General features: G+C 42.3%; 1 protein-coding gene across 2 annotated transcripts in view; it reads left to right on the top strand.

Annotated features, from left to right (window-relative positions):
• GNE (glucosamine (UDP-N-acetyl)-2-epimerase/N-acetylmannosamine kinase) overlaps window positions 1-25,501 on the top strand; it is a 57,080-nt gene extending 31,579 nt beyond the window's left edge. For both annotated transcript variants that reach the window (XM_040266700.1, XM_040266705.1), the window contains exons 3-12: window positions 413-864; window positions 6,297-6,449; window positions 6,877-7,089; window positions 9,456-9,543; window positions 10,273-10,483; window positions 13,316-13,445; window positions 13,776-13,997; window positions 16,897-17,079; window positions 19,621-19,737; window positions 21,287-25,501. In XM_040266700.1, the coding sequence (XP_040122634.1) occupies window positions 413-864; window positions 6,297-6,449; window positions 6,877-7,089; window positions 9,456-9,543; window positions 10,273-10,483; window positions 13,316-13,445; window positions 13,776-13,997; window positions 16,897-17,079; window positions 19,621-19,737; window positions 21,287-21,522 (2,005 nt within the window). In that variant the 3' untranslated portion in view covers window positions 21,523-25,501. The remainder of the gene's footprint in view (window positions 1-412; window positions 865-6,296; window positions 6,450-6,876; window positions 7,090-9,455; window positions 9,544-10,272; window positions 10,484-13,315; window positions 13,446-13,775; window positions 13,998-16,896; window positions 17,080-19,620; window positions 19,738-21,286) is intronic.
• The last annotated feature ends 1,896 nt before the right edge of the window (window positions 25,502-27,397 follow it).

Raw genomic sequence — 27,397 nt, 5'->3', positions numbered from 1 at the left:
ATCCATACATGACCACTGGAAGAACCATAGCCTTGACTAGATGGACCTTTGTTGGCATATAATATTTTTAAAAGGAAAGAAAAAGTTGTGATCACTGTAAAATTTAGTCTCTTTTTTCCTAATAAAAACATTCTCCCTCCAGGTGCTCACTGAAGCAGGGCACGGATGAGACCTGCAAGGTGTGGGAGGTGTTGATCTAGGTGGTGACTACAGGGGTGTTTGTGTAGAAAAAGTAATCAAGTGATCTGTATATTTGTGGCCTATGCTTTTAATTTTTGTGTGTAAGTTATGCTTCAGTTTATTTTAACAAGGAAATTTTGTGAAATATTTCTCCCTTCAGAGTTAATGTTGATGTTTTTATAGCCCTATATTTAAGAACATGCTCTCACATTTTAATTTCTCCCTGCTTTAGAAACACGTATCGCATGATTGAACAAGATGACTTTGACATTAACACCAGGTTACACACGATTGTCAGAGGGGAAGATGAGGCAGCCATGGTGGAGTCAGTAGGCCTGGCCCTTGTGAAGCTACCAGATGTCCTTAATCGCCTGAAGCCTGATATCATGATTGTTCATGGAGACAGGTTTGATGCCCTGGCTCTGGCTACATCTGCTGCCCTGATGAACATCCGAATCCTTCACATTGAAGGGGGGGAAGTCAGTGGGACCATTGACGACTCTATCAGACACGCCATAACGAAACTGGCTCATTATCATGTGTGCTGCACCCGAAGTGCAGAGCAACACCTGATATCCATGTGTGAAGACCACGACCGCATCCTGCTGGCAGGCTGCCCTTCCTACGACAAGCTGCTCTCCGCCAAGAACAAAGACTACATGAGCATCATTCGGATGTGGTTAGGTGTGTGCCAGACTTTATTCAGTCTAATGGTTGCTTTTGTCCCAAAGTTTGGTTATGTCTCAGTCCTTTTGGTAACTGTTGTATATAGAAGGTACCATTAGCAGTCAGAAGGCTAAAATTTTAGTTCATGAATCTTGCCCTGTAGTATGACTTCACCTCTCTGAGACTCATCTTTTCTAAAAGATAGGCTTAATGGACTAAATTTTTAAAATCTATGCTATTTTTATATAACAGAATGCTTTTCATCTGTTAAATACAACGTTACAGGTGAATATTTAGTTACAGAGACAGATCCTGACATATCAAAAAGGGAAAAAAAGCTACAAATTGTATAATGCTGTTTTTATAAAAAACAATAGCATAATAGAAAAGTTGGTAAGTATGTACACCATTTATAATATTTACTTCTGGTTAGTAGAATTATGGGTATCTTTTTTCCTTTGTTTTTTTTTAGCACAATGAAAACAATTTTAATGCCTTTCTTGTGGGCTTGTTGAAATATTCAGATGAGATAATGTTGAAAGCAGTAAGCCATAAGTACTTATAAAGGATTATGATTATTTTTAAAAAGCAGAAGTCATAGTTCTACGATTAGAGTTTGTTAGCCCTGTAAATAAGCCTTAAGGAAGGTTGTTTATTTATCTTCAGATCAATGATCTAGATTCCTGGAAGTCACTTTTAGCTGATCAGAGGCAAAGAAAAAAGGTTTGCAAACAATGTCAGTTGGTTAATTTATAATGAGTGTACTATCTTGAGGATAAATCAGAACTAATTATCTGTTTAGGTATTTAGGACTCTCTGTGAAAAGGTAGATCAGTTGAATAATGAAGTTAATGAATAGTAAATTGATCTAGTGGTTTTATAATCTAAGATTTTAAATCCAGATCACATTAGAGCAGGAAAGAAATTGGATTTTTTTTACTCTATAGTTTAGCCCACTCTGTGTATTTCTTACCCCTGGACAGATTTGTAGCTGTCAGGGAACCTGTCGAGATAATGCTGATGTAACAGACTTCTGTCTCTCAGTCTCCCCTTTCTGCATGCTTCTAAGCGAGCATTCTTGCACTCTGTTCTGGTTATACTGTTAGCTCTGTATGTCTTCTGAAAAACTTGCAATGAAAGAAAATAACCCTTATAAAGCAGAATACAACAAATTTGTAATTGCAGGGCTTCAGGTTCTATTTGGAACCATTTAAGCAGTTTCTCCTACAGAAGCAGAACATATTAAGAAGAGGTGGCAAGAACACACAGAAGAACTATACAAAAAAGATCTTCACGACCTAGATAATCACGAGGGTGTGATCACTCACTTAGAGCCAGACATCCTGGAATGTGAAGTCAAGTGGGCCTTAGGAAGCATCACTACGAACAAAGCTTCTAATAGAGGTGATGGAATTCCAGTTGAGCTATTTCAAATCCTAAAAGATGATGCTGTGAAAGTGCTGCACTCAATATGTCAGCAAATTTGGAAAACTCAGCAGTGGCCACAGGACTGGAAAAGGTCCGTTTTCATTCCAATCCCAAAGAAAGGCAATGGCAAAGAATGCTCAAACTACCTCACAATTGTACTCATCTCACACACTAGTAAAGTAATACTCAAAATTCTCCAAGCCAGGCTTCAGCAATACATGAACCGTGAACTTCCAGATATTCAAGCTGGATTTTGAAAAGGCAGAGGAACCAGAGATCAAATTGCCAGCATCCTCTGGATCATCGAAAAAGCAAGAGAGTTCCAGAAAAACATCTATTTCTGCTTTATTCACTATGCCAAAGCCGTTGACTGTGTGGATCACAAGAAACTGGAAAATTCTGAGAGACAGGAATACCAGACCACCTGACCTGCCTCCTGAGAAACCTGTATGCAGGTCAGGAAGCAACAGTTAGAACTGGACATGGATCAACAGACTGGTTCCAAATAGGAAAAGGAGTATATCAAGGCTGTATATTATCAGCCTGCTTTTTTAACTTATATGCAGAGTACATCATGAGAAATGCTGGGCTGGATGAAGCACAAGCTGGAAACAAGATTGCTGGGAGAAATATCAATAACCTCAGATATGCAGATGACACCACCCTTATGGCAGAAAGTGAAGAAGAACTAAGGAGCCTCTTGATGCAAGTGAAAGAGGAGAGGAGAGTGAAAAAGTTGGTTTAAAGCTCAACATTCAGAAAACTAAGATCATGGCATCTAGTCCCATGACTTTCTGGCAAATAGATGGGGAAACAGTGGCTGACTTTATTTTGGGGGGCTCCAAAATCACTGCAGATGGTGATTGCAGCCATGAAATTAAAAGAGGCTTACTCCTTGGAAGGAAAGTTATGACCAACCTAGATAGCATATTAAAAAGAAGAGACATTACTTTGTCAACAAAGGTCTGTGTGGTCAAGGCTGTGGTTTTTCCAGTAGTCATGTATGGATGTGAGAGTTGGACTATAAAGAGAGGTGAGCGCAGAATAATTTGTGCTTTTTAAGTGTGGTGTTGGAGAAGACTCTTGAGAGTCCCTTGGACTGCAAGGAGATCCAACCAGTCCGTCCTAAAGGAGATCAGTCCTGAGTGTTCATTGGAAGAACTGATGTTGAAGCTGAAACTCCAATATTTTGGCCACCTGATGCGAAGAGCTAACTGTTTTGAAAAGACTCTGATGCTGGGAGGGGTTGGGGGCAGGAGGAGAAGGGGACGACAGAGGATGAGATGGTTGGATAGCATCACTATCCAGTGGACAAACTACCCAAACTCAATGGACCTGAGTTTGGGTAGACTCTGGGAATTGGTGATGGACAGGGAGGCCTGGCATGCTGTGGTTCATGGGGTTGCAAAGAGTTGGACATGACTGAGCGACTGAACTGAAGCAGGTTCTCTGTGAAAAGAAGAATGACAAAATAGCAAAAGCTGGATTTTTTTTTTTAAGCCAGTGAGGGAAAAGAAGACATTTTCTCCAAAGCTTTTACCTGCTTCTCGACTTAGAATTTCTGATGTTATCCTTCTCCTTATAGAAAAATAGCGTTGGGTAAGCCACTCAAACATGCAGCTTTGTAACCAGAATAGTAATAAATAACAGCCCTAATAAAAATATTAGCAAAGTTAAAAAGACATGTTAACATTTCTAATAATGAAAAAAATACCATAGTAAATATAGAACTTTTGACACAAAACCAGATAATGGTACCATAATAGAAAGGCTTTAAATAAATGCTTTAAATGTGTGGAAGGACTGAAGCTGCTGAGTTCTGGAGACAAAGGCAGATAATGTCAAAGTCCTACATCACATTGAGGAACCAGTGTGGGATTTGTGCAGAATATGTTGTTGCTAGGGATGAGCTCCAGCTCATTGTCCTGTGTTTTTTCATTTTTTTTTAAAGATGTCTAGTTTTTGCTCTTCTGTTTTCCTTTTTTAATGAAGAAACTGCTTAAATGGCTCCATATAGAGCCTTAAGTTACAAAGTGCAGTCCTGTTGCATTCTGCATTATAGGGTTATATTTTCTGTATACTACAAATATTTCTCAATTGCACTTAAAGTAGAAGATAAATGAGGTGTGGAAAGCTCTCATGGGGTAAACTGCTGGAATTTTTCTTCCTCTTCACCTTCCACTTGCCCCTTAGCAGTAAGTTGTGTAGAATGATCCTCTGCGTGGGACCACAAAAGCTCCATTCATCCCGACTCTCAAAGAACAATTGCCACCAAAAAAGAAAGGCACAAAGATCAAAGAGACTCGCCCAATAAGTGTTCTCAAGACAGAGTAAATGGGAAGAGTGAATTCCAAGAAAGACCGTGGGGTGCGGGGGCCTTGTGACAGTCACACTATTTCACCACAGCTTGTTGTCTACTTTTCCTTTAAGGTTCTTAGCCACCAGCCTTGGGGAGTCATGAACGAATAACTCAACTAGTGCATTAAAGGTGGACATATTCTTCTGTTTGCCAGTCACCGATGAGCTAATTCACATTGTAGCAGTAACACATCATAATGGGACTAACTTGTACCTGTGGCCAGATTGCAGCATATACATAACGTTTCCAGATCTGTTACAGCAGACACCTCTCTTGTTGGTTTGCTTCTCCCCAAGTTTTTAATTCTCTTTGAACTAGTTTCTTTCTAATGGCCCTGATCTATATCTAATATATTGCCTGAGTTTGTGTTGATGGCATCTTTATGTTTTTGATAGAGTCTTCTAGGCCTTTAGACCTTTTTTCTGCTTTGTACCAAAATGTAATGATGATATCCCCATGCCACCCCCATGGAACATAGAACATGATGGGTCCAATAATTTTTTTAAATAAAATTTTGGAGCCTGCAGTCTTTTGAATAATACTGAAGATTCTTAGGAACAACTCTCTGTTACTATTACATCATAAAAAATAACTGCTACTGGTTGAATTTGGATTAATGATAAACATAGTTCATGATAAAGTTGTTCATTGAAATTAATATCACAAAGATATATATTCTTTCATTAAAACTTAGTGAGTAGGAGCTTCCCTGGTGGCTTAATGGTAAAGAATCGGCCTGCCAACGCAAGAGCAACAGGCTTGATCCCAGGCCTGGGAAGAGCCCACATGCCACGGAGCAGCCTAGCCTCTGCACCACAGCTACTGAGACTGTGCTGTAGAGCCCAGGAGCTGCGGTGATTGAAACCCGAGTGCCCTAGAGCCTCTGCTCCACGACAGGAGAAGCCTGAGCACCACAATGAAGAGTAGCCCCACTCACTGCAACAAGAGAAAGCCTGCTGAAACAATAGCAGTTGCTGCCCAGTGCAGCCAAAATTAAATAATTTTTAAAAATTAGCAAGTAGAACTAATTTCCAGTTCTATGGGATAATATAGGCGCTGTTGCAAAATGGTTTGTATTATTTGACATAGCTCTCTTCATCCAAATTTTTACACTTTACATTTTTGCTGAGGAACTGTCCTTGAGATCCCTGAGGATGAGTGAAGCCTTTCTTTTGAACAGAGAAACACTGGCATTCTATTGAATCTGGTGAGTGAGAGTGGGGAAGCTCCTGTGCATTACATGAAATTTATTTAATGCTCAGTCTCTCAACCCTCTGATTTGCAGCACATTATTACTCATTGACGATAAGTCATTAGAAACACCAGTTAGAAACTGGGAAGAGGCGCATTTTTCTAACACTTTGAAATATTTTGGATTTTAAAACGATGAAGTGTAGTGTCTGCTATTTAAAGTTTTATATTTTGTTTGTGGTAGCAAGCACCTTTGTAAAATGTTAAGTTTGCTGAAGAATCCTTGGACTTGTTGCTGAAAGTTCTTATTGTTAGATCCTAATTTGGATGCCCTGCTTAGATTGTGACAAACTGTTTTTTCCTTGGAATTTTTAAAAGCATAGACCTGGGGGTCCTGCTGTTCAGAATTTGCTTCTTCCTCCTGTAAGATTCTTAATTAATGAAGCCATGTGATTTGATTTTCTTTAAACAGGTGATGATGTAAAACCTAAAGATTACATTGTTGCACTTCAGCACCCTGTGACCACTGACATTAAGCATTCCATAAAAATGTTTGAATTAACATTGGATGCACTTATCTCATTTAACAAGCGGACCCTAGTTCTGTTTCCAAATATTGATGCAGGTAATTGAACTTGAAAATATGCCACTTACCTTTCCAGTTTTTTGTTTCTATCATGTCTTCTTTTGACTGACATTCCTGTCTTGCTCATCTTATCATTGAAGGCCATTCTATTCTGAAATGTATTCTGATTTTCAAAGGGTCATGACCAATTTTTCAGTAGACTGAAGAGTTTGTGATATTATTGTCAAGTCTAGTAGAAACTTAATAGGAAAGAAATACTTCTAAATCTCCACTCTATTTTCATGTTTAGTCTCTTCCCTCCAGTTTCCATTCATGAGAAAATGCAGTAGCCAAGAGATATAAACCTTAGAAGTTGAGTGTCTGTTGGAAACTAGTGATCCCACTGACCACAGTAGAATAGCCATTAGTTATTTCTTGTGAAAAATTTTCCTTTATCTTGTAAACCATTTAACGGTTCTTTCCATAGGGAGCAAAGAGATGGTTCGAGTGATGCGGAAGAAGGGCATTGAGCATCATCCCAATTTTCGTGCAGTTAAACATGTCCCATTTGACCAGTTTATACAGCTGGTTGCCCATGCTGGTTGTATGATTGGGAACAGCAGCTGTGGGGTACGAGAAGTTGGAGCTTTTGGAACACCTGTGATCAACTTAGGAACACGTCAGATTGGAAGAGAAACAGGTATTTACCTTTATCTTTCAACTGACTAGGCTTACTACATTTGTTTGCATTGTTACAGGTATGCATGTATCAGTGCTGTCATATGTGTTTATGAATAAATGAGTAAATGAGGTTAATGACCAACTGTAGCCTGAAACCTGTAGATAGCACACATTACCAAAGTTTTAGGGCCCTACTTGTATTTTTATTGTCTTTGTAATAGCAGAGCTAAAAGTTTCTTAGTTAATTATGGTCTTTAATAGTTGTGTTTGAGAATGGGATTGAATGTTTAAGTATGTGAATGCTAGCCTTTCATCTTCCTGGGTCCAGTAAAATGAAGGGAATCAACAATACCCTTACACTCTTCGTTTGAGCCGTAGGTGTTCTCTTTCCTGATATGGAGGACCTTGAGGTAAGAACAGTTTGGGAGGGGGTAGAGTTAAGAGTTCTCTGCGCTGCGCTTAGTTGTGTCTGACTCTTTGCGACCCCATGGCCTGTAGCCCTCCAGGCTCCTCCTGTCCATGGGGATTCTCCAAGAATACTGGAGTGGGTTGCCATGCCCTCCTCTAAGGGATCTTCCCAACCCAGGTCTCTCGCACTGTGGGCGGATTCTTTACTATCTGAGCCACCAGGGAAGCCCAAGAATACTGGAGTGGGTAGCCTATTCCTTCTCCAGGGAAACTCCCCGACCCAGCAATTGAACCAGGGTCTCCTGCATTACAGATGGATTCTTTACCAGCTAAACCACCAGGCAAGCCCAAGAGTTCTCTGATGTCCGTGTTAAGTCTGAAATGCCTTTTAGATATTGGAGTGGAGATGGCGGGTTAGCACCTATATTGTTCCAGGAAGAGCTGAAATTGAAGATACAAATTTGAGAGTGATTGGCAAATGGGTGGTGTTAGTTTGGATATCAGTTCAGCTGCTATAAGACACAAAAAATAGTGCTTCAAATAGATTTTCTTTGTTTCTCACTGGTAAGTCATCAGAGGCTTAACTGCCATCTGTCTTGTTTCTTTTTTCCTGTCTTCTTGATGGTTGCTCCAGCTCTTGCTGTCACTTGACACACTGGCACATTTTAGCCATTGGGAAAGGAGGAGAGGGGAAGATACCCTTCCTTCTAAAAGCACAACTTGGAAGTTGCAAGTATTTCTTCCTACATCTTAGAATGTTGTCACATGGCCATACCCAAGGGAAGCTGAAAAATTTGTATAATCTCTAGCTGGGTGATCAGATGTCAAACTAAAAATTCTGCTACTGGTACAAAGGATATTGAGGATAATGGCACACTCTGCCAGGAATGATACTGACATTTAAAACCAAGGGATGAAATGAGATTACCCAGGGAGGAACATGTAAATAGGGAAAAGAATGGAGCCCAAGACCAACCTCTGGAGTCTTTCTGATGAGGAGGGAAGAGCCAGGAAGAAAGACTGAAAAGGAACTGCCAGAAAATCAGGAGTGTGATATCATTAAAGCCCAGAAAAGAAAGAGTTTCAAGGAGATGGTGTTGAATGATGTTGAAAGTTCAAGTAAGACATGAACAGAGAATTGAACACTGGATTTGGCACCAGGGTTGTCTAGCAAAAGCAGTGTGTCCTTTCTGCCACCACACTTACACAAACACATGCCCTCCATCCTTTTCTTCTTACCTTCTTTGAACTGGAGGGTGTGGGGTATGGGGTCACCCCTGCCTGTCCATTGCTTAGCCTTCTGTATTCTAAATCCTCACCCTCCTGCCTTCACAAGGACTATCAGTCATCCTTTCTCTTCCATGTTGCTTCCTTAGCATTTAAACATGCCTAGCCCTCTGGTATGTTAAAACTACAAAACAACCCCTTCTCTGACCCCACACCTCTCCCCAGGCACCACCCTTCTGCTCTGCTCTTCCTCATAGCCAAGTCTGTTGAAAAACATGTCATTGTCACTGTATTTACTCCCTCAAATTGGTCAGAAAATGTGTGGAGAGAATGTGACTGCATCAACAGCTGACTGGCTAACTGACTGATACCCTGGCCTGACCAGATCCAGCAACTGGCTGAGTAGGTGGAAGTCAGGGCAGATGGAGAGAGTGGATGTGCTGGTTGACTTTATGATTGACAAGTGGATACTGGATTAATTACCTTATTTATTTCAATAAAGAAACCAAAGTTTTATTTATTCTCTTTGGGAATAAAGGAATCTATGCCCCTCAAGTATTTGATATGTGGAAATATTGCTGAGAGTGCTTGCAAAGGTATAAAGTAGAAAAGTTTATTTCTCTAATAGAAGACGACTTGTTTGAAGCCTTCTGGGTTTAGGACTAATTATGAGCATGACACACTGCTCATTTCTGTATTCTCTTGTTTCTCCCACTTCTGAATCACCATGACATCACTGGACTTACCTAGGCGAGAATGTCCTTCACGTCCGGGATGCTGATACCCAAGACAAAATATTGCAAGCATTGCACCTTCAGTTTGGTAAACAGTACCCTTGGTGAGTGTATACTTTTAAAGCGATTTAAAAGGGGAGTTGCCTTGGGCACTATTTTCAAGCTGCTTATCCTAACAGCATTCTCATTCTGCATTCTTAGGGGTCCCTGTCTGCTGGTGAGATAGGGCTTGTTAATACCCGCTATGACTCTACCAAGGGTTCCAGTGGAGAATAATTTATTTGTCTTAGTTAATTAATGTAGCACTTCTATCAGGAAATATTGCTTTAGCCTATTTTGAATTTCTGTATTAGAAAATAATGTAACTGATTTTCTTTAAAAATAGTACATTTCAGCATTTTAATTTAGACTATCCTTTCTGTTTCAAATTAAAGATGTTTTCCTTTACTTGAAACTTTTTTTCTGAAAATAACTTTTTCCTCCATAAAAGTAAAAATAAAAAGCAAAAAAATACTTTTTTATTATCCCAAACTATGATATATTGGCTTAAAAGAGGTAATTTTCCTTTGATCTTATTGGCATTTTGTCAGTGATATCTCAGGCTGGAAATAGTTGTATTTCAATCAACAGTAGTTTTAGATATTCCATTGATAATATGAAGGTACTTAATTAAGTATTGCTGAAGAGATCCAGGTGTTGTTTTATATTTTAAAGGGAAAAAGCCCAAACTATTAATTACCTGAAGTTTCAGATTCCAATAATACCATGTCCTCCATATAATTTAATATGTGCAAGAGAAACATTTAATTTAGTTGACTTTTTGGACATTGCAGTTCAAAGATATATGGGGATGGAAATGCTGTTCCAAGGATTTTGAAGTTTCTCAAATCTATTGATCTTCAAGAGCCACTACAAAAGAAATTTTGTTTTCCTCCTGTGAAGGATAACATCTCTCAAGATATTGACCATATTCTTGAAACTCTAAGTGCCTTGGCTGTTGATCTTGGCGGGACGAACCTCCGAGTTGCAATAGTCAGCATGAAGGTAAAATGACACCTAAGGTTATAACTTTATATCCCACATGAGTAGTTGATTTTCTTAAAATATGGTTGGAAGGTGGGGCTATAAACATACATAAGAGCTTGTAATCATTTGCCAATACTATTGACTTACAGGTCCATTACAATGCTTGTCTTACTATTTTACTAATCACTAACATTTTAAAGAGGTAAAATTCTCAAGGAATTAAAGTTTGTAGATTTGAGCTGACAATAGGAGACCCATTAGACACCAGAGAGGGCATCTACCATGCAGGAGACCTGAAATTCTATACTCAGTAACAGCTTGGAGCATGGAGCATGTTGATTACTCTCACTGCCCTGGGGAGGGTATCTTCAGATGGTGAGGGGAGTTACTTTTCTTCTGGATCATGATTTTAGTTGAGTTCAGCATACGTTCAGTCTCTTAAGCAAACCAGCACCATAACATTGACAGAGCCTCTATAAAACACCAAAACAAAACGTCCGTTGTAAAATAATCTTTGATGATGCAACAAGGAAAAATAAAGTTACCAGAAAAATCTTTGCAGCATTATAGGTGTATGATGTTTCAGGAGTCCATGAGAAATATAAAGGACTTTAAACACAAAGTTGTTTAGATCAATTTTTAAAAAGGCAAAACAAAACATGATTTTATCTAGTGAAGCCAAAGGGCCTCCTTTATAAAATTTTTTTGGGGGGCCACACTGCGTGGCTTGTGGGATCTCAGTTCCCTGACTAGGAATTGAACCCAGGACCTTGGCAGTAAGAGTGTGGAATCCTAATCACTGAACTGCCAGGGAATTCCCTATAAAAGTATTAATAGGGAACTTCCTTGGTGAGCCCTTCCAAGAATATGCCTGCCAATGCAGGGGACATGGGTTCAGTCCCTGCTCGAGGAAAATTCCACATGCCTTAGGAGCAGCTAAGCCTGTGCACAATTGCTGAGCCCAAGTGCCACAGCAACAAAGACCCAGAGCAGCCAAAAACTAAATAAATTAATTTTTAAAATATTACTAGAAAAATGTTTTCTTAACATATGATGATGATGATGATGTGAAGTCACTCAGTCATGTCTGACTCTTTGCAACCTCATGGACTGTACCCTACCAGGTTCCTCCGTCCATGGGATTTTCCAGGCAAGAGTACTAGAGTGGGTTGCCATTGCTTTCTCCAGGGTTCTTAACATATATTCCATATCAATGACCAACACCCTCAATAGTGGCATGTCTAAAGATACTCTTATTAAAATCACGTGGAAAAGAAGGATATTTTCTGGAACATTATTTAACATAATTCTCAGAGTTAGGAAGGGAGTAAAGCAAGGAATGAACAGCAAAAATGGCGATTGTGCACAGGATAAAAAAAAAAAGTATAGATAATATGAATAAACCAACAAGCTTGTAGAAGAACACAATTGAGTAAAATGGTTAGATATTATGATAAATATGTAACTATCAATAACTTTTACTTATATGAAATTGCAGATAAAGATTTGAGTTTTTCTGTAGGTATTTCCCAACCCTGATTGCACATTATTAGTGTTACACGGAAGCTTTAAAAAATTATACGGATGCCTAGCCCCCACACCAGACTAGATAGATGCCAGTCTCTGGGGGTAGGGACCAGGCATCAATATTTGTTCAAAGCTGTCCAGGTGATTCTGATGCACAGTGAAGGTCAAGAAGCACAATGAGGTTTATTTTTAATGACAATCATTAGTGACAGTTTTAACCCTTGTAAATGGATAAAAAGCCATTAATGGGCTTCCCTCATTGCTCAGTGGATAAGAATCCACCTGCCAATGCAGGAGACATGGGTTTGATCCCTGCTCTGGGAAGATCCAACATGCCAGAGCAGCTAAGCCTGTGCACCACAACTATTTAGACTGTGCTCTAGAGCCCGGGAGCTGCAACTCCCGAAGCCCTATAGTGCTCTAGAGCCTGTGTTCCACAACAGGCCACTGCAATGAGAAGCCCATGCGCCACAACTAGAGAAAAAGCCTGTACAGCCATGAAGACCCAGCACAGCCAAAAATCTATATAAAAAAATTTTTTTAAGTCATTAGTAACAGAAGAATGGAAAAAGAGATATTTAGAACAACATAACTTCTAAGAAAAATCTAAACCAGAAAACTATGTGACCTATATAAAGAACATCTAAAAACTATAAAATAGAAAGCCTTGAAAAATCTCCTGGATGGGAGTTCTGAGTATTTTTTAAATGCCAGGAGTTTCCAAATTGAATTGAGTTTAACATAATTTTAGTCAACATTTCAGTGAGGCTTTTTAAAGTTTAACAACATTATTCTGAAATTTACTTAGAAGACACAAGTGGGAAGAGCACAGAAAAAAAATTTAAAAACAAGAATAATTAGGAGGGACTATGCCTGATTGGTATTGAAACATGTCACCAAGCACAGTAATTTAATAAACATCATGGTTCGATACCATTATTGGCTTCAGTTATAGGAGATGATTAAAGTTTACTTGGCATTTTTATTTAGTTGCTTCAGTATTTAAACAAGGGAATTTTATCAGCCTGAAAGAGTAAAATATGACCTTTTAGTGAAGATGCAGATTAGCCAGAAGAGAGGGCCCATCTGGTTGGCTGTGGAGTTGTCATTGCTTCAGTGGCCATATGCCAGGTTGGCTTTCTGGAAACTAGTTGGGTGTAACCAAGGGCTGGCCCAAGCCAGCAGAGGCTCTCTTCCCAAGCAGTCATCTAAGTCTGCAGTACTGTGCTAAAGCAATTTCTGACTTATCATGAGAAAGGTCAGAGATTCACTGTATACTCCTCAGCTAAGACCAGTGAGACAGATCTGGTTTTTCTCTTTCAGGGTGAAATAGTTAAGAAGTATACTCAGTTCAACCCTAAAACGTATGAAGAGAGGATTAATTTAATCCTACAGATGTGTGTAGAAGCCGCAGCAGAAGCTGTAAAACTGAACTGCAGAATTTTGGGAGTAGGTGAGATTGTGTACTACATATCCAAGCATGTCCATTCCCATATACAAAGCTTGCTAAGCTCTGATGCATGACGCGGAACATCAGGTCACCGTCGTGTGTGTAGACGGCTCCAGTCCTGTTTGTGGGCCCTCGGCAAACACTGTGAAAAGCCTTGATGGAACTCTCAGTCTATGGGGAGACACAGGTTTAGCCTTACATTACCTTGCAGTCCTTGGTAATGTTTGTTTTAGGAGATCTTGGGTGAATAATTTGTGTTCTAAGCCCAGACAGCCAGCATAGTCTTCTGAGATTGCTCAACAAAATTTTCCTTGTGTTTGTCGTGGAGCTCAGGCATTTCCACAGGTGGCCGTGTAAATCCTCGGGAAGGAATTGTGCTGCATTCAACCAAACTGATTCAAGAATGGAACTCCGTGGACCTCAGAAGCCCCCTGTCTGACACTTTGCATCTCCCCGTGTGGGTAGACAATGATGGAAACTGTGCCGCCCTGGCAGAAAGGAAATTTGGCCAAGGAAAAGGCCTTGAAAACTTTGTGACACTTATCACAGGCACAGGTAAGAGCAGAGCAGGCTGCTTCGGATCTCGGTGTGTGTTGGGCACGTGCCTTTACCTTCAGGCAGTTTTCACCTTCCCTTCCTGCTTCAGTAAGGCCTGAAGGTGAGAGCTGAGAATACCCAGGCCTTTTCTGAGCATGTGCCTGGCCCTGGGCGTGAATGTGACCTTCTAAATTGCCAGGAACCGTCAGAGCTCTTCAAAGCCCTTATTCCGCAGAGCTTCTCATTGCTAGTTCCCCAGCCTTTCTTCCCACTCTCTTTGGTCAGTATATTGTTTGTCACAACTATCATCCATTGCCTTAAGCAGTAGAAGCTAGTAAGTGTATCTTGCCTTTAAATGTCTTTGACAAGTGCCCCCTGGGTAGCCTCTCAGCCCTCGGAGAGTTCTGAGGAGGGTGAGATAAAGACCAGCCCTTTGAGCTAGTCCTCCAGGAACCACCAAGCAGGTCTAAACAAACCACCACAGTGTTTTGAGAATAGTTCATTCTCCTCCCTCCAGTATTGCCATCCGCACTGGGAATGTAGGCTGTTACTCATGGCCATTGCCAAGCTGGGAGGTGAAGGGTAGGGGTGATAGGACCAGAAAATGCCAGAAATCTCTTAAGATTCAGCTGTTTTCTCTCAATTCCCATTTGCTGTAAATGTTTGGTTAGTTTCCAGAGTTCCAAAAAAAGTTGATTCTGACAGTTTTTGCTAGTTTATCACTGCTTTAGTGGAGGGGTGGAGTTCTGGAGTTCCTACTTTGTCACTTCTCCTGATGTTCCAATTCGGTTTTTAAATGAGGAAAAGGATTCAGCTAGTCAGTGCTGGAGGCAACACTTGGTCTCACATTCTTCCCTTCAAACCCTGTGTGCTCTTTAACTCCACATCAGACTCCCTCAACGTCAGACTCCCTCCCTAAATGGATCATGCACTTAGTCTCAGACACAGTTTAACAGCTTGGATATCATTTCCTAGTTCAGAGGAGTACATGCTTAGTCACTTAAGTCATGTCGGACTCTGCGACCCTAGGGGCCATGGCCTGCCAGGCTCCTCTGTCCATGGGATTCTCCAGGCAAGAATACTGGAGTGGATTGCCATTTCCTTCTCCAGTAATAACCTGCAAATTAGAGGAGTGTGGATTGAGGAGTAGGTGCCACAGAAAGTAAGAGAGGGCAGCTCTAAAATGCAACACCTGTTAAGGCCCAATGCCCTTTCTAGCTCCTCAGCTCCATGACAAAAAAAATTCACTGATATCCATAATTATTGAATCATACATTTTTAGACAAGGTGGCATTAAGAAGAGCCAAAACTATTTAATATTCCGTTTAAGAAAGTGAAAGTGAAGTCGCTCATTTGTGTCTGACTCTTTGTGACCCATGGACTGTAGCCCACCAAGGTTCTCCGTCCATGGGATTCTCCAGGCAAGAATACTGGAGTGGGTTGCCATTTCCTTCTCCAGGGGATCTTCCCGACCCAGGGGTCAAACCCAGGTCTCCCACATTGCAGGCAGACGCTTTAACCTCTGCACCACCAGGGAAGCCCTTAAATACAAGAATACAGTCTCTCAGAAAACCTCCTTTAGAGACACAGAACTTCAGATCCAAGTACTAACATCAAAGATTTCAAGGGAGGAAAGGAGGCCAGGTTGAAAGAAGAAGGGGGAGGAGGCGGGAGAGAGAGGGTGAAAGGGGTGGCCTTACAGACATCTCCTGCCACCTACAGATGCCCAGGCATTATGGGACTTTTCCCTGGGCCTCCAGAGAAGGGAGGACTGGAACTCGGCCCTACCAGAAATCAGACCAGACCAGAACCAGAATTTGAGTTCTCTGCCAAGAGAAGGTGATCAGTCTCCAACCCTCAGCTCAGGCTGAGGGCCCTTCGACCAGATTCCTGCGTCCAGGACTGGGGGACTAGAAAAACAGGGAAGGATAGGAAGGGTTGAGAGGATAGAGAGAGGGAAGGGGAGAGAGGTCAATAAAGTCTCTTGTTCGGTCAGGGCACTCTGGCCAGTTGTCCACGTCAGGGAGACCAGGGACAAAAGGGTCCCAGTTGCAGCCGCTGGGTCTGGTCCATTGGCAGGCAGGCTGGCCCCTGAGTGGTCAGGATTTCAGTCTCAGCGAAGAAGAGTCCCTGCCAGAGTCGCCATTTGTTGCAGGAAGGAGGACCCCTTCCAGGGCCTGAAACCGGGCTCTTGTCTAACACTCGGAAATGAATTGTCTGAGGAGACACATGTGCTGACAAAGCAAGAGATTTTATTGGGAAAGGGCACCCGGGTGGAGAGCAGTAGGGTAAGGAAACCCAGGAGAACTGCTCTATTTAAGAAAGCAGGTGTTTAAAAAAAAAAAAAAAAGCAGGTGGTATATGAAACCTTTTAAAAAGATTATCTTATCTCGGATTTCCCCCAGAGCAGAGCCTGAAGCAAGGAATTTGGTGTGGGTATTTTATTTTGGAGGTGATTCTGAGACACAGGAATGAGGCGGTGGGAAGAGTGGAGCAGAGCAGAACCACTAGAAGATGCATTATCAAAGCTACCTTGGAAGCCTGTAGAATCCACCCAGAGCTGTCCACTACCTCTGTTGGCTCCTGTCTCTCCTTGTTGAAGGTTGCCTCTGGCCAATGTGCTTCCATGGCTGCTGGCTCTTACTTGAGTGCTAGAGAAGACTTTGGTGAGAACCAAGCTGAAATCACAGTGATTCCAAGCAGATGCAACACAGGGCATCAGAGGATCACTAAACATTTCCATCCAAAAGGATTCCAGATGAAGCTTTGGTACTTAGTAAAGTTTTAGCTATTTAAGGAAGTAGGCACCATACAGGACCTCACATTCTAAAGTCTGCTAACAGAGGAGGCATCGCCATAGCTCAGGTTTCTGTTTCAGGTGCAGAGCCACTTCAGTGATTGTCGTCTCTCACTGTAGGAATCGGCGGGGGGATCGTCCACCAGCATGAACTGATCCACGGCAGCTCCTTCTGTGCTGCAGAGCTTGGCCACATCGTGGTGTCCCTGGATGGGCCTGACTGTTCCTGTGGAAGCCACGGGTGTATTGAAGCATATGCCTCTGGAATGGCCTTGCAGAGGGAAGCAAAAAAGCTACATGATGGTGGGTTTCTTTCATCTGAGGGATAAATAGCCAAGTGGTAGATATTTTCAAAGTAAATATTCCAAAAAGAGCTGAATGCTGGAAGCCAGAACTTTCAAGCTTTTCACTCTCTAGAGGAAAATCAGGACTCTGCATACTGAAGCTCAAAGCCTCTCTGGTCCTAACCCCTATTAACACTCTTCCTCTCCAGCAGTGGACAGGGACTAGGGTCTTGAGCTCCAGGAGAGCAGGGGAGATTTCTTTCATTTTTTGTCTTCTCAACCCCTAGCACAGGTTGGGTATCTTAATACAGATTTAATGGAGAAGTAAATGGATAAACATACAATTTTTCAAGTCTGAGCGGTCTTTTGAATTACAGCTATTTCTGGACATGTTATAAAAATGAGGATGGTTTCCAGTCTAATGTAAGAGGGAATCATTTAATATCGTTCTAATATGGTGTGTCAAATGCAATGAGAATGATGGCCAAGGAACATACACGCATATAGGAAGGACACCAGTGTCCCCTCCCTGCCCTCTCCATACAGGGAAGGGAGCATTGGGCTGTCTAGTGGAAAGTCAGAGGGTAAACAGAATTACTGAGGCAAGTTCGGATGAGCCAGGCAGCACTTCCAAGCATAGCAAACAAAGGTGTTGGTGCATAAGGGCAAGGCAGGGTATAGTGTAGCCAGAGGTTTGCCAGGACCAGCAGCAATGGAGAAGCCACTAAAAATTTTAGGGAAAACACAGATCTGAATTTTAGGTTGTTCACAAAACTTGTTTTCTAGGAAGACAATGATAGTTGCATGGAGGATGGCTTTAAAGGGGACAGTGTTCTGTATGACTTGCAGTTCTCTGGTTGGGTAACTGTGGTTGGGAATCAAAGAGAGGGAATAGAGTCTGGCAGAAGATGATGGCTGGGAACCAGTGGGATGTGCGGCAGCAAGGCACAGAAGGCAGCCGGCCGCAGGGATCCGATGCTCAGGAGAGGTGACGGGGCTGGACTTGGAATCCTTGGCATTGAGGTAGTTACTAAGCCTGTGAATGAGGCTTGGTGTGAGATGAACTGAGGGTGGAATCCTGTGGCACATCAGTACTGGTAGGCAGGGAGGAAAACCAGGAAAGGGTAAAGCCACAGGAACCAAAGAGGGAGTGGTCCAGGGAGAGAGTGGTGGGTAGTGCCAGGTGCTGAGCAGAAGGCAACCAGCAAGTTCATTGGCTTGACCCTGAGGAAGGGCCCCAATTGAAGCCCTGAAAACAGTGTTGATTTTCCACCTCATTTTTATCATCAACCCCACTTAGAAGTCTAAGTGCTTAGACACTTTTTCCTAGTCATTCCACCCCCATGAAACTTGAATACCACAGATACGTTGGTTGTTTAAGTACTCTCTGTATAAAATTTTTTTGCCCCTAAGAATCAGTTTTTGCCCCCATAGGGATAAATGCTCATCTTAAAGAAGTTTGGTCAGGTAGTGGGAGCAGAAAACTAACTACCCTGAGTAGGAGGGAAGAATGCCTTGAGGGTGAGGCATCTGGGTGCCCGCACGGGCGGAGAGGAGACAGCGAGGGTGCAAGATGTGGGAGCAGAAGTGGGGGTTGAGAACCCAGGAGAGGATCGGAGAGGAGCCCATACAGGCCCTGGGGAGGCAGGGAGGAGTGAGCTGCAAAGCCCAGGTGAGGGGTGTGAGAACACAGCCCTGTTTATAGGCAGGGGCAGAAGAGTAAAGGGAGTTCCTGCCTGGAGGTGTCCTCTCCCTAAGAGGCCAGAGATACTGACAGTGGGGGCAGGATAGACAGTCTGAGGAGATAAAAGCTGAGAAGGGCCCTGAAGGGGACTGGCAGAGTGGGCAGGGCAGCTGTGAGGGCCCCTGAAGAGAGGAAGCCCCCAGCTTTTGTCTAGGTAACTGTCTTCTTGGTTGGGATTTTTCTCCCATCAGAGATGGAGTAACAGCTGATGAGGAGGGAGAGTGATCTAGGTTGGTGATTTGGCAGTGTCGGGGTAGAGGACAGGGACTGTAGATAACAACAGGAATAATACATTCATTTAGCATTTCCTCTGGCCAGCACTTGGAATCCTGCTAGGGTAGGTATCGTTACCCTAGTCTTAGAAGAGAAATGCATGGAGGTGACGTGTGTGGGCAGGGTAGTGCAGCCAGCGGGGGCGGAGCTGACAGCTGAACCCAGGTCCATCAGCTTCGGAGGCGCTGGGCCTTCCTGCTGCTGTGGGGCACTGGCAGCAGCCTTGCATCTCAGCTAGACAAGGAAGGAGATGAATGCAGAGGACTGCTGGTAATTTGCAGGAAAAAACACTTCACGACTGTTTAATACGGAATGGAGAAGCGAGGGAGGATTTTCTAGTTAAAGAAGTTTTGGATGATGTATAACCAGGCAGCAAAGGCCTCTTTGGCAGATTATTTATGATGACTGCAAAGTGCGAAGAAAGATGATCATCTTCCCACTTGGGGGCCTGCTGCCCACAGACACAGTTCCAAGTGTGGCCTTCCCACGGGGCTGCCGCAGCTTGTGAATGACTGCTGCTCCTTCTCACCTCTGCCCAAACAGAAGACCAGCTCTTGGTGGAAGGGATGTCAGTGCCAAAAGACGAAGCTGTGGGCGCACTCCATCTCATCCAGGCTGCAAAACTTGGCAACACGAAGGCCCAGAGCATCTTGAGAACAGGTGAGCACACAGCTCTGGGCAGCTCTGCCTGGGGGCAGCCTGGAGCTCCCGCAGGTGCCCAGCTGGCCTCAGGACCAGTGCTCCGTCATGTCTGTCCAGAGGTAATTTTTCTGCTTACTGAGGCAACAAGGAATTGCATTCAAGGTATTTGGTAGCACTGCCTTTTTATTTTTTAGTTGGAGTATAAATGCTTTACAGTGTTGCATTATTTCCTGCTGTACAACAGTGTAAATCAGCTCTAAGTATATAAATATATATATCCCACTTCCCCCAGCCTTCTTCTCTAGGTCGTCACAGAGCACCGAGCTGGGCTTCCCACCAGCTGTCTGTTTTACACATGGTAGTGTATACGTGTCAGTTTGTTCCACCTTCTCCCCTCCCCAACCCCATGTTTCCATAGATCCATTCTCTCTGTCTGCACTTCTATTCTTGCCCTGCAAATAGGTTCATCAGTACCATTTTTCTAGATTCCATATGTATATGTTAATATATATTTTTCTCTTTCTGACCTCACTCTGTATGACAGACTCTAGGTTCGTTCACATCACTACAACTGACTCAATTTAATTCCTTTTTATGGCTGAGTAATATTCCATTATATTTATGTGCCACAATTTCTCTATCCATTCATCTGCTGATGGACATCTAGGTGGCTTCCATGTCCTGGCTGTTGTAAATAGTGCTGTGGGGAACACTGGGGTACATGTGTCTTTCCAATTATGGTTTTCTCAGGGTATATGCCCAGTAGTGGGATTGCTGGGTCATGTGGTAGTTTTTAGTTTTTAAGGAACTTCTACTGTTCTCCATATTTAATTTTTGGAAGACCTTCCTTACTGTTCTCTGTAGTGGTTGTATCAATTTGTATTCCCACCAACAGTGCAAGAAGATTTCCTTTTCTCCACACCCTCTCCAGCATTATTGTTTGTAGACTTTTTGATGATGGCCATTCTGACTGGTGTGAGGTGACACCTCATTGTAGTTTTGATTTGCATTCTGTAGTGATGCTGAGCATTTTCTCGTGTGCTCACTGTCCATCTGTATGTCTTCTTTGGAGAAATGTCTGTCTAGGTCTTCTGCCCATTTTCTGATCGGGTCACATGTAGCATTGTCTCCCGCTCCCTTCTGTGTCTGTGTCGGGTCTTTGGTGCTGCTCAGGCTCTCTAGTTGCACTGAGGCTTTTCATTGCAGTGGCTTCTCTTGAAGTGCGGGCTCTAGGGCACACGGGTGTCAGGAGTTGTAGTGCATGGGCTTAGCAGTTGTGGCTTATGGGCTCTAGAGCACAGGCTCAGTAGTTGTGGCACATGGGCCTAGCTGCCCTGTGGCGTGTGGAATTTTCCCAGATCAGGGATCGAACTTGTGTCCCCTGCACTGGCAGGCGGATTCTTAACCATCAGATCACCAGGAAAGTCCATAAAGAGCTTTAAAAGCACTACTTCCCATGAGGCCGTACAGGTGAACTATTCCTGGCTAGTGCCCTTTTTCACATTCCTCTTTGACTTTGGCGTGGGCTCTCTCCCAAGAACTTATTTTAATTTTTGTTTTCCTGTAGCTGGAACGGCTTTAGGTCTTGGGGTTGTGAACATCCTCCACACTATGAATCCTTCCCTTGTGATCCTCTCTGGAGTCCTAGCCAGTCACTACATCCACACTGTCAAAGACGTCATCCGCCAGCAAGCCTTGTCCTCGGTTCAGGACGTGGACGTGGTGGTTTCAGATTTGGTGGAACCTGCTCTGCTCGGCGCCGCCAGCATGGTTCTGGACTACACGACTCGCAGGATCTACTAGGCCTCCCAGGAATGCACGAGGACAGAGACTCGAGAGCTCCTTGGTGGAATCAGGTTGTCTTCTAGATGAGCACTTATTAGGCAATCTGGCAGGTGACTACGGCAGAGAAGTGTTGGCTTTTAGTCTCCTCTTCCAAAGTCAGTTTTCCCAACCTGATTTTGTAGATGCTGCTCCTCCTGGGGTTATTTCAGCTCAAACCTTGTCATACTCTTCTGTGCCAAAAGGAGCTACAACAGTAGCCAAGGACGCCTTAGGACTCCATTTACTAGATGTACCACTCAGACCTGCAGGCCTTGCTTGGGGTGGGACCTTGATACTGGAGTTTTGAGTTATTAATCCTTCCTCCTCTGACCCTAAATTCAGAACACAGAAAGGGATCCAGTCAGGGAATGGAAGGAAATCTCACCACGAAAGGCTTAAGTAAACTCTTAAAAAGCAGTTTTATTGAGGTATTTTTTTAAGTGCACAATTTGGTAAGTTTTGACATCTATATGAAATCATGGCCACAATCAAGACATCAGGCGTATCTCTCACTGCCGTACGTTACTTGCTGAAAGATGTCGTTTGCTATTACTCTCTCAGAATCTTGAGCAACTGTAGATCAGAGGTCTGAATTACAGTGGCCTTAGTGACCTTGTCCTTATCTTCTTAAGGACCACTGAGAAGCCACTAGGACTTACAGTCTCTGAAAGATTAACCATCCCAGAAGGATCTTTGCTACTGAGAACAGACACGTCTCTCTCCAGCAGCTTCTCACATTGTGTTGAATAAGACTGGAGTACTGATAAAGGCAGTGTTTATTGTGTGATATATACCTACAGCCCTGGTGGCTCAGACGTACCATCTGCCGACAATGCGTCTGCCTACAAAGCAGGAGACCTGGGTTCAATCCCTAGGTCGGGGAGATCTCCTGGAGAAGGAAATGCCAACCCACTCCAGTATTCTTGCCTGGAGAATCCCATGGATGGAGGAGCCTGGGAGGCCACGGTCCATGGGGTCGTGAAGAGTCAGACATAACTGAGCGACTTCACTTTTGCCTAGAGCCCACATCTGTGAATCTGGATTCTGGCTAAGTAAGATTCCATGTTTGTATTGGTGTCAAGATGCAGAGGCCAAGGTTCTTGCTATCAATTTCAACCTGGAAGAAATACCAATAGCCACCACTTATTAAGTGCCTGTTGTGTACCAGGCTCTGAACTTGGTGCTTCATATACATTATTCTAAATTCTCACAACCAGTACGGTGGGTGTTTTAATTCCCATTTTATAGAGCCCCAAACTAAGTCTTAAGTGGTGTGCCTAGAACCACGTGGCTAATGAGTCTTAAAGCTAAGGTTTGAGGCAGGTCCCTCTGTGCTTTTTCTGCTAAGCTACACAACCTCTAGTCATATCAAAATCTTTCAAAGTGCAAATACATTCTGATTTACTCCAGGCTACCGAAAGCTTTCACAAGAATATCTCAGTAGCAAATGAATTGATTTATCCTTGACACTATCTCAGTGGTGAATTTAATAAAATATTCTTGTATGCTGTGGAAATTTTGCCAATATAGTATTTCGTCTAGTGACAGGTTTTTATGGGTACTTTTAGACAATCTATAAATTAGCATATGTTTTTCAGATTTATTATTTTAGGAAAACCTGAAGGTTTCTACAACGTATTATTTTACTTGTTCACATGTAAAGGAATCAAGATTGTATTTGAATTCCTTCCTTCCTGGTGGGTTAATGTGAAAAGATAGGTTGGCTGATTCTTAGAACTCTGTCAGCTCTGAAATAATCTCCAGGTCCTGGTTGAAACATTCCATGTTGATTCCTGGGAAGTGAAGCTTGTTGGCTCGGCCGTCAGTGTCTGGGGCCAGCCAGTGTACTCTGAAGGGGCATCTGTTGTTCCTTGGTGAAATCTACCACCACTGTATATACCAGACAGTTGCATTGCTATCAAGTTTCATACCAAGTATTTGGAAGAATGGTACTGAATCTATAAAACCAGATCTCAGTTTTTATTAAATTCATGGAAAGGCTAATATATTCCAACATAATTATTACAACTAGCTAAAATGATCACATCTTAATTTATTTTAATGTAAATATTTTTATGTTACTGTTCTGAGCCAAATTCTCAAGAAAAAATAAATTATTTCTTCGTGGAAATCCTGACATTTTTCTGTTTTGTTTTGTTCTTAATTAGCTCATTAGCTAAAAACATTTCCCTCCCCAAGAGATTTGTTATACTGTTTACTATCTGAAGGTCATATAACTTCTTTAAGGTATTTAACATGGACTTAACAATCCCCCCCAAAAAACCTTGTTAATAGAAAGCATTGTTATGTAACTTTAAAAATATATATATTGCAAAATGATCACCGCACTGTTTAGCTAACATCATCACAATCCATAGTTAAAAGTTTTTTTCCTTGTGATGAGGACTTTTAAGATTGATTTTAGTAGCAACTTTCAAATATGCCTTATGGTGTTATCAACTATAGTTGCCATGCTGTATATTACATCCCTGTGACTTATTTTATAACTGGAAGTGTGTACCTTTTAACCCTCTACACCCATTCCCCACCTCCCAACCCCGTCTGTGGCAACCACCAATCTGTTCTCTGTGAGCTGGGTTTTGTTTTTTTAAGATTCCACATAGCACTTAGATCATATGGTATTTGTCTTTCTTGGTCTGATGTTTTACTTATTTAGTATAATGCCCTCAAGGTCTATCCATGTTTCACAAATGGGAGGATTTCATTTTTTTTTTAATGGCTGAATACTATTCTGTCATCTATAATTACACCAGATTTTATCCACTCATCTGTCGATGGACACTTGGGTTGTTTCCATTATCTTGACTGTGTAAGTAAGGCTGCATATACCTCTTGGAGTTAAGTGCTTTTGTTTTCTTTAGATAAATACCCAGAAATGGAATTGCTGGATCATATGGGAGTTCCATTTGAGGTTTTTTGAGGACCCTCCATACTGTTTTCCATAGTGGCTACACCAGTTTACATCCTCACCAACAGTGCACAAGGGTTCCCTTTCTCCTCCTTCTCTCCAACACTTGTTATTTCTTGTCTTTTTGACAACAGCCATCCTAAGAAATGTGAGGTGGTTATCTCATTGTGGTTTTCATTTTCATGATTAATGATACTGAGCACCTTTTTCCTTTACCCATTGGCCAGCTGTATCTCTTTGGATAAATGTCTGTTCAAATCCTCTGCTCATTTGTAAATTGTTTTTATGCTATTGAGTGTATGAGTTCTTCATATATTTTGGATATGAACCCCTTATCGTATGTATGATTTGTAAACATTTTCACCCTTTCAGTAAGTTGTCTTGTTGATAGTTTTCATTTTGCTCTGCAGAAGCTTTTTTGTTTGATGTAGTCCTACTAACTGACCATATACGTGAGAGTTTATTTCTGGACTCTATTCTGTTTCGTTGATCCGTGTGTCTGTTTTTATGCCAATTATTGTTTTGATTACTATAGCTTTGTAATACGATTTGAAATCAGGGAGAGTAATGCTATCAGCTTTGTTCTTTCTCAAGATTGCTTTGGCTATTCAGGTCATTTGTATTTCCATACAAATTTTAGGACTGTTTTATTTTTGTGAACAAAATGCCACTGGAATTTTGATAGGCTACATTAAACCTTAGATTGCTTTGGATAGTACGGACATCTTAACAGTATTAATTCTTCCAGTCCATGAGCATGAAGTCTGTTTAAATTTCTTTCATTGGTGTCTGATAGTTTTTAGTGTTGATTATATTTATTCCTAGGTATTTTATTTTTTGATGCAGTTGTAAATGGGACTGTTTTAATTTCTCTTCCTGACAGTTTGTTATTAGTATACAGAAATGCAACATTTCTGTAATTGTTTTTATACTCTACAACTTAATTCATTTATTAGTTGTTATTGGTAACAGTTTTTAAGAGTTTAGTCATGTCATCTGCAAATAGTGACGGTTTTATTTCTTCCTTTCCAATGTGGGTATTTTTTTTTTCCTTGCTTAAGTGCAGGAACTAAATGCTGAGCACCACTGAGTTCTTGGACCAACTCCTTCCTTTTTATAAAGCCCCACGTGGGTATTGTAGGCATTAGAGACAATTCAGAGTTACCATTGCTGTGTAACAAACTACCTCAAAACTTAAGAGGCTTAAACAGTAATCATTTTCTCTCATGGTTTCTGTGGGTCAGGAATTTTGGAAAGGCTCTACCTGGCAATTCTGACTCGGGGTATCTGATGTGCTTGCAGTTAGGCAGTGGCTGGGGCTGGAACAGGGCTGGCCATGCATCTCTCTTTGCTTGTAGTTTCAGGGTCTCTCCACGTAGGCTGGTTTGGGCTTCCTCATAGCATGGTGGCCTCAGAGTGGTAGAGATTTTTACATGGTGGCTCAAGGACTACCAGCTTGTTTGTTTCAATAAACCAGCCGTAAACTATGTCGCCCTTTACAACCTAGCCTTGGAAACATATAGCATTACTTCTGTCATATGATGCAGTCACCTTAATTTGGAGAAAGTCAGACTTTACTGACATAACTGCCACATCTACCTTCAAGACACCCATCCTACGTGAGACGCAAAACCAGGCCAGATGACACCATCAAGACATTATCAAAAGGTAAGCTTGTCCCATGTAGAGAGTCATGGGAGCTCAGGGCAAAGGAAAGGCATCACGTAAGTGGCCTTTGAGCTAGTTCTTAAACCCAACTGTGATCTTTTCAATGACATTAGCAAGGCCTAAAAGCAACAAATGGTTGGTGAACAGCAGCAAGCAATTGCTTGACTGCAATCTCAGGTGGCTAAAGGGGAGGAAGAACAGTAAGACCAGCAATGCAGCCCAGATCAAGCAATGCCCAACCAAGTAGTTTGGCGAGGGGAAGATAGGCAAAAAAGTAAGCACTCCTGTCCCTCCCAAACATAATTACCATAGAAGAGAGGATGGACGTTCCTTCTTGGCAATGGCAAGACCTAACCCTGCCCACCCGCCTCATGAGTGTGGCACTACAGTTGTTCACATCAGCCTGCATCCTGGAACTAGTATCAGGTAACTCTAGCTGACTTCTGAAATACGGTTTTATTATTTTATTAGTCACTCGATCCAGCACCTATAATGTGACAGGTTCTGAGAGCAAGTAGTGAATGTGCTGATGCCTGAAATGGAGCACAGCCTCCTACAGGTACCTGTAATATGGATCAGTGTGGTCCAGAATGTTCTGTGATGATGTAAATGTTCCATAGTCTGCCCTGTGCAATCCAAGTGCATCCTAACTACATGTGGCCACAGCGCATATGAAAAGGAGCTAGGGCGAGAATTGTGTTTTTAATTCTGACTGATTTAAATAGCCACTGTAGCTACTGTACCGGCCAGCAATGAAGGATCTGACAACAGGAATATGAGCAAAGTGCTAGGAATGGCACAGATCTCAGTGTGTACTACAGGGATTCAGAGAAACAGGGCCAGGCATGCTCATGCCATCCTGACTCAGGTTTACTGGCTGAATCCAGAGGAGTAAGTGTCTCACTAGTTTCTATTGCCTAGGGAGAACCCTGCTGAAATACACTACCCAGGCTCCTACAGTCAGGGACAGTGACAAACGAGCCACCTGGGAGAAAATGTCCAGGGTGGTGAGGGGATTCGTAGCTCTATCTTCAGTGGGCAGTGAGAGGTTAACTTTTAGCTAACCTTAGTCCCCTTTCAAATGGAAAGGTCCACAGACTCCTACTACAGACAGTAGAAACACAGAGCTGTTTTAGTTCAAGGCAGGGTGGGCACCCAATGGCTGTGCCTCCTTAGCCCTAAAAGGATAAAAGGAAATTCCTCACTGATCTCACTCCCAACTGCAGCACACCTTGAGATCAATAATGAAGCTTCATG

Source organism: Oryx dammah, unplaced genomic scaffold (assembly GCF_014754425.2).
Source record: "Oryx dammah isolate SB20612 unplaced genomic scaffold, SCBI_Odam_1.1 HiC_scaffold_1, whole genome shotgun sequence".
NCBI classification, from domain to species: Eukaryota; Metazoa; Chordata; class Mammalia; order Artiodactyla; family Bovidae; genus Oryx; species Oryx dammah.
Note: the sequence above shows the minus strand (reverse complement) of the source record. Positions and strands in the feature narration are given on the sequence as shown.